General features: G+C 36.8%; 1 protein-coding gene across 1 annotated transcript in view; it reads right to left on the reverse strand.

Annotated features, from left to right (window-relative positions):
* CSTF3 (cleavage stimulation factor, 3' pre-RNA, subunit 3, 77kDa) overlaps nucleotides 1–11405 on the reverse strand; it is a 50096-nt gene extending 38691 nt beyond the window's left edge. The window contains exons 1-3 of the mRNA XM_010010080.1: nucleotides 11379–11405; nucleotides 2077–2178; nucleotides 1852–1947 (exon numbers count right to left, since the gene is read on the reverse strand). Coding sequence (XP_010008382.1) covers nucleotides 1852–1947; nucleotides 2077–2178; nucleotides 11379–11405 — 225 coding nt within the window. The remainder of the gene's footprint in view (nucleotides 1–1851; nucleotides 1948–2076; nucleotides 2179–11378) is intronic.
* Between the last annotated feature and the right edge of the window lie 166 nt (nucleotides 11406–11571).

Raw genomic sequence — 11571 nt, forward strand, 5'->3', positions numbered from 1 at the left:
TAACTGGGATTTTAACAAACTGCCTGTTAAGATGAAAGATAAATTTCTAGAAGTAATCTCACATTTCTTTCAAATATAACCAATTTTGAATGTAACCTCTACGAGAACTCTACAGCTCACATTTTCCTTTTTTTTTGACTAACATAATCATATATGCCATTTCTCTTGTATTTAAAGTGTAGTTATAGGCAGACACACACACACACACACATGTGAATTAATGACCTTCATGCCAATTATTTCCTTCTCAAATCTACCTTGTGTTACCTGTTACCATACTTGCTGGGTAGAAGCTCATCTTCCTTCCTTGAAGAACCATGCTAAAAAATTATACCCTAGACTGTTTTAAGCTTTGTCACTGTTAATGTTTCTAAATACTATTAGATTATAAATCAGTTAAGAGGTATTAAGGGAGATAATGTCTATTAATTCATCTCTGAATGTGGTTCAAAACAAGAAGCCTCAGACAAGCAGCTTTAAACAGATAATAGTACTTTCTGCTGAAAGACCTACAACATAGTACAGGCTTTCTGAGGTGTTCTTATTCAACTCTTAAATTTGAGGCATGGGAAAGAGAAAGCTTTCCAACAAGCACAGAAACCAGATAACTTAATGTAATCATCAAACTAGACTAGATTCTGAAGACTAGGTCCTGTAAGAAACATTGCAGGGTACAAGAGGCTAGTGGATCTGGCTGCAGGGTCCCAAAAGGAAAGATACATCTTCATGTGTTAGTGCATTTACAATCTCCCAAATACGTCCAATCACCAACATCGTAACTACTACTACAAACTACTGGAAACAAAATAGTGAAAATTCTACGATATTTAATTAGGTAACATTAAATTTAGGTTGCACTATTTTGCATTATAACATCTCACTATAAATTGCAATATAAAAATTTCTGCTAGATTCCTATGATCCCAATTTTATTTAACCTTAAAAATTTAGTAGCAGAACACGTGGATACATAACATAAAATAAGATATAACTATACACTGCAGTTTTGGCACTCAGACTGCTGCTTAGCAATTTTCACATAAAATGGAAAAAAATTCAGCTATCTCATTTCTCATCTATAGCACACATGTCCCCACTCTGTAGTTTACAATGTAGGAGATGTCACTTAAGATAAATGTGCAGCTAGAAGATACCCACAAAAATCATGTGTATTACCATTAGTTACAGGGAAAAAACCCAAACCCAAACCAACCCCAAACTCAGATTATCCAGTGCATTTCATGGCATGTCATTAAAGACTGTTTAAATGACCAATGCACTCATGAGAAGTTTTATATAATTATGAATTATGTAAACAATCACAATTTTCTTGGGATTTTTAGAAGCTAAGGAGTTGTGCCAATGCATTTTCCCAGCATTTTCGTTCCAGAAAGTAGTTTCCATCCCACACCCTCCCTGAAAACACTGTTCACAGAAACACTCAATTCCCTAAGAAATTAAAAAAAAAAAAAATAATTGAAAGATCCATTCACAGAAAGTCATTCAAGTAAGTTTGCACGTATAAAAAAAAAAAAAGTCCTCTAAATAAATGACACAGGAGGCAATAAATTGACACGACAAGTAAATAAAAGGCTAAAGCACTCCAATACCATTGAAACGGTTTTAATGTTGTTGCAATTCCATAATGCAACAATCATCAACTTATAAAAGACCCAGTACTTAAGAATTCATTTTAATCACTCCTTTGTACCTATTTTACAAAATAAAGGCAAGGCACATTTAAAATCCCCTTTTCCCTAGATATTATGTGCCTATCTTACTTATGCTTATAAAAGTGTAAACTTAAACTCCTATTAAATGTTATATAAGAAAAAATATAAAAATATTAACCTCTGCTTCAATGTACAGTTTCCAGAATCTGCCAGAACTGGGGAACTGGGCAACAAGGCGTTCATAGGTCTTCCGTGCTTTGTCTATAGGTTGGTTCTAAAAATTGAAAATCAAAACAGCATTTACAATATTATGATTTATGTAAATGAATATGCTGATTTTACTCCAGAACCAAATAGTGTGAGTGGACCATAGATAAGGAAATGTAATCCTATGTCACTAAACCTGTGCCTCTCGAATGAGAATGCTCCAAGCGTCAAGGTCATATGGATTTTCTTCTAGTTTCTTTTCAGCTTTCTTCACTTTTTCTGGGACATATTCAGCGGTCTAGAAAAAATTAAAAACAAGACATAAGAGATCACAAGTAGTGTTGGAAAAGTTCTGTCCCAGCTACAAAGTCAAGCTAATCACAAGATTCTGACAACATAACATTCCAGGTCTCAATTTTTATGCTGGAGTTACTAAATTGCAACCTTATCTGGAAAACAAGTTGTCCCAGTAAGGTAATGGATTCTTACCACAGGGTGATCCAGAAAAAAGCTAGACTGAACTGACTAAATATTTCTAAAACACCTATGCACATTTGAGTTTGCCAGAGCATTTATTGTACTGAAAATATTAAACAGTTTTTACTGACCTGAAACTTTTAGGATGCAAAAAGTAAATTCAGAACAATTTGTCTATTGCAGACCTTAGCCAAACAAATCCAGGTTACTGCACAAGTCATTCTGTATATGCAGGACAGTATCTTGTATCACAAGTTACAGATTTAACAAGAAAACTAGGAGATGACAGTTCCAGCAGCAACACGTATATGTTATCCAAGCACAGTTTCTGTTACCTTTCTTATTTGTCCGTTAGTGTATTCATACAGTTGCCCTCCGGTAGCTTTGGCACAAAACCCCTTTTTTTGTTTTTCTTTTTTTCCTTTCTCACTCATTCTTATCAGAGTTCTGAAAGCTTTTTTTGGTACTAAAAGCTTTACCAAATGGAGTGTTAACTTGTTAACACAGTTATACTACAATAGTATGGATTTAAGTATTCTTTTAAAGACTTGTGAAAATATCTTACATTGTAATTCTTTTCATCTACTTTGTGGCGTTAAATCTAGAAAAAAAATCTGAAGATCACAATCTGCTGATCACATACAGGTAAGACTTAAAATACATGCTTGTTACAACTCAAATGATGCCAAGTTTTTTATGAAGCATGAAACGGTTCTGACCTGTACTCCAAACAGCTTATTTACTAACTTTCCAAACTTGACTCATTTTCAGCAGATGTTAGCAATCCCAAATCACACGATCAAGTAAATTCTTGCCTTTGTGAGATATAACAATAATAACCTGTAAATTATTACTACAAGGCCATTCTCGTGAAATTTTACAAGTTAGCTTTACATTTACTGTTAGAATATATGACTCTGTACTGTATAGCACAGTGTGACTATTTACTAAACAGAAAATCCGAGAACACCCCCGTCAATTGCTAAAAGATTATTTGAAGGTAATTCTTAATATTGGATCTAGGTTAATACATAGCTCTGAAGATGAAAAAGACAATAAACATCACAGAGAGAACTGATACTCCTATTGGAGGTGCCCTCACACACAAAGGGAAAAAGAAAGTAACTAGACACTCCAGAGCTATGACTTCTAGTAAAATTAATAAGCACCACTACTGCACATCACTCTTGAAGGAAAGCAGACATTCCAAGAATACAAATGCATGGTATTATTAACAGATTTTACTAGAAGACCATTTACAGTGGCATTATACAAAGATAAGCTGCCAGTGAAGTATAGTATAAAACAGTGACTAAAAAAAAGAAAAGCTGAGGCTAGTAAATCTAAGTAAAAAGTAAGCCTGAGTTACTTAGGAACAACTTTATTTTCAGGAATTCCCTGCTCATATGCTTTTGTCAACCCCTGCAAATGCACTACTGTGCAACAGTTTCTTATGTTATACAATGCAATTCAACTTGATAATTTAAAAAAGCTACCCTATTTCTTCAGCACTACCAGTTTTTGTGTCAGTCCTACAAGCAGGGTATGATTCAAGGCATAACCCTAAAGATTTTAAAACTAAATAGATTTACTTATAAAACAGACAAATTATCAAAAATGTTGTAGAACTGCTAAATTGACATGTAATAGCAGCCATGCATGAAGAAAAAAGGAAAAAAGAGAAATCAGTAGGATGGGCTTCATAGGAGTTTAAAGACCATTATTTTTTTTGAGTCAGTTTTTGAGTCAGTGCAAATTCTTAGCATTAACTGCTCACTCCAAAGCAGTGCAGCTTGAAAGGCCTCTATCAAGTCTCACAATGAACTAAATTATAAAAATAACTGGATTTAAAAAACTAAATTGAAAATTAGTAGCTCAAAGTTGTCAGCTCAAAAGTAGTAAATTTATAGATGTCCATATATTTTTACATCCTTAAGTCCATCAAAATTCTGGCCCTCTAATACCTCATGTTATAGTACAAATGATACAGGCTTAAGATGCAAAACACAGTATGAAGTGAACTAGTGGTTTTATTTCTTCCAAAATGACATGCATAAACGTTTCAGCTTACAGAAGACAGCACTGAAGCTGACATTTCCAAAGTTTAAACTCTGTTTATGTAAGTTATTTCTACAGATGACCCAAAGTTGAAATGCTGTCTATTCAACAAAGCACTAATTCTAATTTACCCACATCAATAGTAAGCACTGCTTCCCATTATATACCATCTCAGTGAAATTTGCTTGTCTCAAATATTCAAACATATTATTCTGCATTCAATTAGATAGAAATGCCTATTAGGAGTACTATTAATGTCAGCTACAATTGAAAAATAGCAAAACAAACCACAAACAAAAAGAAAAACACAACAAACCCACAGTACAAAAACAACTGAAGCATTTGCTGAAGCACAAGGTCCTGCATGCAAGTAGTGGCTTTCTAACAGGAAAAAGTAGAACAGGCCACTGAAGCACACCTCACCTATTTTTGCAGTAGTTCAGTTGTATTACCTCAAACTCTTCCATGTGATGCAAAATAACTCAACTGACACTTCAGTGAAACAGTTAAGGCTCCCAGGAGTTTAATTTCACCTATGCAGGTAATTGGCAATAAACTCAGAAAAGGCTGAAACAAATTAAGCTGGTAAAAAGCAGATGCTGATAAGATGCACAGTCATAACATTCCTACATAATTTTTTTATGTTTGATACAGGACTCCTAACCTATGAAAGCCTAATAAAACGTTCATTCTTTTATTAGGAGCACCACCCGCAAAAAAAAAAAAAGAAAAAAAAAAAAAAAAAAGAAACCCCAGAAAATAACCAAACCCCAAAAAACTAAAAGACTAAATGCTTTCCTAAATAAGCAAATATTCACTTAGCGGCAGCAGATAAAATTCTCCATGCAGTTAGATGAAACAAACTGTCAGAACTCTACAGATATCACCAGAGATTTAAACTAGACTACTTGGAATTACTTGTACCTTATGGAACATGTAAGAAAACACTCAACTTCTTAAGGCCAGTGAGCACTCCCTAACCATCTCCAAGATGGATAAAAGCCATCCGCATTTCCAAGAGGCAAATCAGTGTCCTGGTTTAACTGGAGCAAAAATAAGATCTCCTTACCTTGCACCTTCACACATAATTACTCCTAATATATTAGGATTTCAAACCTGGACTGTTTTGCCAGAACTGTGCATCTGAGCAAAAATACATTCAGTTACACACCAAAACTATGCAGACTCACATCTACCACAAGCATACAATGAAAGGGAGCAAGGAGCTTGACTTTTAACCAAGCTCATTTATAGCCAGAAAGATATTTGATCCCAGTTTTGAAAACTGCACAGTTCAAGGGGTATGCAGTTTTTGATTATGTATTTGTCATTACAATGCGTGCACAACAGCCAATATCCAAAACTGTGAATACTTAATTTTTGGGTGTTCACTGCCATGATCTTATCCCTAGACAAGCATTTTCAGTCCCTCCCTCTGTTTAATAGAGGCACTTGAGTTAATCTCATCCTGTAACAAGTCAGTTCAGGGAGTTAAATCAACAGAAAAATAATCCTATTAGAAAAGTGGTTAGTTTTATAATGGTTCAACTCCTCGATTTCAGGATCAGATGTGATGCAGAAGATGCAAAACCATACAGGACTTCAGCAGTCCCAACTTCGCTCAGTTTAAACTACCATACAACTGCACATGCCAGATAGATACTGGTTTTTAACATTTCTTTACCGCCTAAAAAAAAAAGCTGCAAAGAACTGTTGCATACAAACTGGAAAAATACTTTTGTCAAAACTGCTTTTGATAACTGTGTTCAGCTTATCTCCCACATAATCGGGCTCCTATCCCACAACCAACCCTCTGAAGGTCATGGAATTTCAGCACTTCAGGTTCCACGTCCACAAGTCTCTGTGTTATTACAATCTACTCTGATTCACAGCTTCCCTTTCATTACTTATACACACATAAACAGCAATGGATTTTTAGTTTCATGGATACTAAAAGTGTAAAGTTATGACTATAGTTTTCAAAATCTGAAAAGACCTAAATCCAAATTATCCAACAAGAAGTCTAGGAACTCTTTTCTGCAAAATATCTCAACTTCACAAAATCCAAATCTGAATTCCTAAGAATGTCTGAGGGAACAAGAACAGAAGAAACAAAGTTGACTTTTAGTATGTAGTAGAAGTATTTATCAACCAGCTTCAAGGAAAAATTCTTGGTTTATACCTTACTGCTAAAAATCAACAGTCAACAGTTTCCCCATACCTCTGAAAATGAACCCTTGTGCTTCCAAATTGTGTAAGAAAATACCTAGTCAAGTACCTTTTCCAACTATCTGCACCACCAATCCAATCTGCATCCACTTGCTTAAAGCATCCTCCTGTTTCCAAAGGAAACTTTTGCAGTGAAGACAAAATGTATTTAAACAGCTGTTCCACCTGTGAAGTGGCCAGTTTAAAACACTTTAACACTAATTAGGAAATGAGAACTTCTACAAACAAGACATATAGGCCATTGTACATAAAGACGATAGGAATTTTAATGGCTAGTTCAGTCAAATCAATTCAAGATCCAAAAGGAGTTGCATGTCATTAAGATAGAAGGCTACTGTTCGGACATATTGCCTGACTGTTGCAGTTTAGCAGAGCCTGGACTGTAACAGGTCCAAGGAATATAATTTCACATATATTAACATGCAATTTAACAAGCACTGTTAGTGGTCCAGTTAGGTTACTTTACAGGTTTGCCTCACCTAAGTTTTTTTCCTTGAAGTTTAGTTATAGCTGTATACAGAACAAGTTTTAAAACCCCTCCTTCAGTAAAACATCCCTACACTATAGTTACACCTTATCTTGAATCTGGTTTTAATGCCTTGCCACCTTCTACTTTACCAGCAACTCAATTCAACTGTGAACACAATCTTGAAAAAATTTTTGTTGTCACTATTAACAGACATAACCCAGCATATTAATTTTAAATAATTTTTCAGGATACTTTTGTCTGTACTGGCCTGCCCCAACATAATCTCAGCTGGTTTATCAATCCGAACAAAGAGTTTTAGGTTAGTAATGATTACCATTCTTTCCTCATGAGCCTATATCCCAAACACTAGCATTTAGACAGACATTTTCTGCTTTAACTTCTTCTTGGTATACCTGGAACTTAGTGACTCTGGAAATGCAGCTAAGATATAGAAATTACTTAAAATCGGAAAAAAACCCACTGGACTACCAACTCACAAGTATTCCTCCACCAATCCATGTGTTCATTCTGTTCAGAACCTGTTCCTACAGTAAGCTGAAACAGTTGCAGTAAACCCAGTTTTGCTATATATCATATATAAACCAAAATAATCTTAGTAGTTTCTTTCAGATGGCTCCTCCTGAGATGTTAAACCCATACAATCCTGCAAGAATAAACTTCTGCTTTCAGCACTGCACTCAATGACATCTATTTTTAAAACATTAAGCTAAAGTTAGCTATAATAACATTTACTATTGCATTTAGAATTCAGAAACTTACATGATATACTATGACAGACAGTTACAAGACATGAGTGAAAGGAAGGTCAAAAGTACCCTCAGGAAACTGGAATAGACTGCTTCAGAGGTCTCTTCTGTAGTCACAGAGAAAATATAGACATATCTTTTTTTCCACAGCTGAGTCTTGGATTGTGTAAAGTTACATGCACCCCAAACTGGGGAACCGTACCATAGAAACGGTTACAGGAAGTGTGAAATGCATGTTCTAGCCTTAAAAGATAAGAAAACAACTAATGCAGGGGTAAAGCAAATATTACATCAAGTCTTCAGGTAAAATTGATGTCTGGCAAGCATGTATTTATTAAGTGGATAAGAACAGTGGTCCTGCCAAGGTAGAAAGAGGCAGAGAGCAGAACACATTTAGCTCGTGTTACAGGATACATGAAACAACCACATGATTGAAATGAAACTAGATGTGTACATCAAGGTTCTGCAAAAATTTAGACATACATTGTAACTCTTTGTAACATCAACACAAAGAAATTGGGAAGAGCCTGTCAGGAAATTTTCTGGCAAACAGCGGTAGAGCCTTTTAATCTACAAATGAGGGTTTCTATGATACGTACAAGGCTAAGCATTTTGTATTTTAAAACCCAACTTCGGAAATTCTGGTTTGTTAAACATCATGCGGACTTCACTAGGAGTCTGGCAGGGACCTATCAGAATTCAAGTCCTGACATCATTCAATTGCTTCTGAAGACATTAAGGTGGGTCCAGCATAGCTGACACAGTGCAAGAATTTAAAATATACTGCAATAGTGGTGGCTTCACATCACTTTTCTGTGGCTTCATCACATTTCTTTGCCCCCCAGCCTTGTCTATTCTACCATAATGATGCAAGGAGGAGACAACCTACATAGCTTAGGCTCCTGGATCTACACAGTAAAGCAGCCTAAGAATGGCTGGAGCCAAGCTCAGCCTACAGGCAGTAAAGCCACATTTCAATTGCACTGTACCTGGTACAGTAAGGCCAACTAAGGCCCAGCTGCACCTTTAACATCAAAATACCTTTACTCTCCCACCCTCCCTACATCCAACATTCCTTTCTGTTCTTCCTTCCCACACTACCAGAACTTCATACTTGATGCATACAGTATGGCAATTTGCTATTCACATGGCTGCTTTTAGAAGTCCCCTCCAGAAACCTACAGTCTGGGAAGCATGATGCAGACACTCCTGTGTGTCAGTGAATCACAGCTAACAACTCTGATTTGTCAGATATTTAACATCTGCATCATATACTCTCATGTGTAGATCTGAAGCACAACACAGATGCAAATTAACTGTACAGTCACCCCTTTCTACTGAACTGTGTGACTGTCAGTGAAAATGGCACCCAAAACCTCAGAAGCTGGTCACGGAAGCAGCAGATGAAACCCAAACCAGGAAAGCCAGATGCAACCTAACCTCTGCTTAGCTTCAGCTTCCTACAGGAAGAAACATTTGTAACTCTAAGAATATTGTGCATACAAAGTTAAAGAGAACCCTTCAGATAGCACTACATTACAATATATAGCAGCTGCAATGGGGGGAAGGGAGCAGGCCACACCTGCCCCAATCACAATTCTCTGTTGCTCCTTCTACCACTGAGACATAGTGAATTTAGGTCTATCATGCTCTGTAAGACCACAGTTAGACTGGCATCAACGCTTAACTTAAGGTACACCTCCCTCTACACAACTGAATGAGTGGTAGCCTAAGGTGCACAAAACTTCATGGTATAACTGATAGCAAATTGTGGTCTACCTCAACATTAGGAATAAGAAACAGAAGTCTGCCAGGGTAGGAATAGAAATTATGGAAGACAAGTTACTGAAACTGAAGGAAATGATGGAAGGGAATAACTGACCGTAACAAAATTAGAAACTTCTAGGACACCAGAATCCAGAGGCCTTCATAAAGAAGATGGAGTAGTAAGAAAAATTATTTAACCTAGCCAAAGAGTCGCTTAGGGTTTTTGTTTTTTTTTTTGTTTCATGGTTTGTTTTGTTTGTTGTTTTGTTGGGGTTTTTGGTTTGTTTGTTTTTGAGGATGGGGGGGTTATATTTTGTTTGGAGTGGTGGTGGTTGTTTTTTTCTGTTAAGTGGACTCAATGTGAAAAGAGTAATCACAATGGGTAAAAAGAATGAACCTTAATATGGATAACCCCCTGCCAAATCCAAGACATACGTTAATCTTTGTTTACACAGGCTGCAAATAATGATTTGCAATTTTCTGAATGCGAAAACCCTGTGATATGGCATCGTGGTATTAAAGCTGTACAGAACAGCTTCTACTTCTACATACAGAAATTCAACCTTTTGCATATTAAAGTCTCCATTGCAAAAGAAACTAAATTAGCACTGGTTTTAAGTTAAATAGCAATGTATTACAGAAACACGATTTAATTATGTAATGAAGTATCAATGTATTTTTTCAAAATATATCAGAGTGGATAGCTTAAACATAGCTTAAACATACTACACATCAGGATTATTAACATTTTACTGTAGCATATTCTTACTTTTTTGAAGCCATCTCCCTTGTGATGAAGTAAACCATTCTGAAGAATCTCTTGCTCTTAAACATACTACGAATATACTTAGTAACCTGACCAGCTCTGAATATACAGGCTTGTAATTCATAGGGTATTTTCCTAATGAGCCAGAAACTGGGTATTTTACATTTTTAGCACTCGTCTTTCCTACCTCCCTTCCCCAAATTGATCTTACAGAGTTTACACATTACCCTTTCTAACTACAGCCCCAGACGCACAGAAACATAACTTGTTTTGTAAAGACATTCCACAAAGAAAAGCTTAAGGGAGCACTAAGTCGTCAATGTAATTTTAAGTATTTTTGTAGGCTACCCTGGCCACTAAAGTAGGCCACAGTATTATCAATCACTTCACCCTCAGTCAGGAACTTCCATCCCCACTCCTCCAACTGATACTGATTAGGCCTAACGAACGCAGGCCTAACTGTTAAAAAGACCTTTTGAGAAAAATTCTGCCAGTGAGTAGGAGATAGCTCATGGTAATACCAGATTTCAAAAGGTGACATACAGCACTCTCCACCTGCCTAAAAAATAACAAGTTATTATATTTCAATATATTAAAAAACCCAAGCCAAACCCAACTGAAACAGTGGTTATTTTCCCACCAAGAGCAAGAATGCTGTACTGCAAAGAAGATGCTTTATTAAAAAAGCCTATTTTTACTGGTTCTAATTTAAAGGCGTTTAAATAATGCCTTATTCTGGAGAAAAAGGTATTGTTAGAGGCCCACAGCCTCATATGTTGTGCACCTACGTTCTGCAAACTCTCACTTCACAAAATACTGCAGCTGTACCAGTGTAAACAGCTTATCCGGGTTTCAATTTTCTTCTGGAGTGCGAGTACTCCAGGACCGCGGATAAACGAGAACGGGAAAGCAAAGCTCACTGGGGTGCGTATTGTCCACCTCGCCCTGAATTCGAGTTTGCTTACCAGAAACTCGTAGACCGAGAGCGACATGGTTTCAGAGCATTACCGGTTTAACCGACTCCGCGCACCCGCTCCCCCCGGCGCGACCCTTCGCTGACGGAATAAAGTCGCGTTCCTCAACACGGGTGTGTGCGGCGGGGGGAGGGGAGCCCTCCGCCAACCGCGCCGACGACGAGAGCGGCGGGGCGCACGGCCG

Source organism: Nestor notabilis, unplaced genomic scaffold (genome assembly GCF_000696875.1).
Source record: "Nestor notabilis isolate BGI_N333 unplaced genomic scaffold, ASM69687v1 scaffold25752, whole genome shotgun sequence".
Classification (NCBI taxonomy): Eukaryota; Metazoa; Chordata; class Aves; order Psittaciformes; family Psittacidae; genus Nestor; species Nestor notabilis.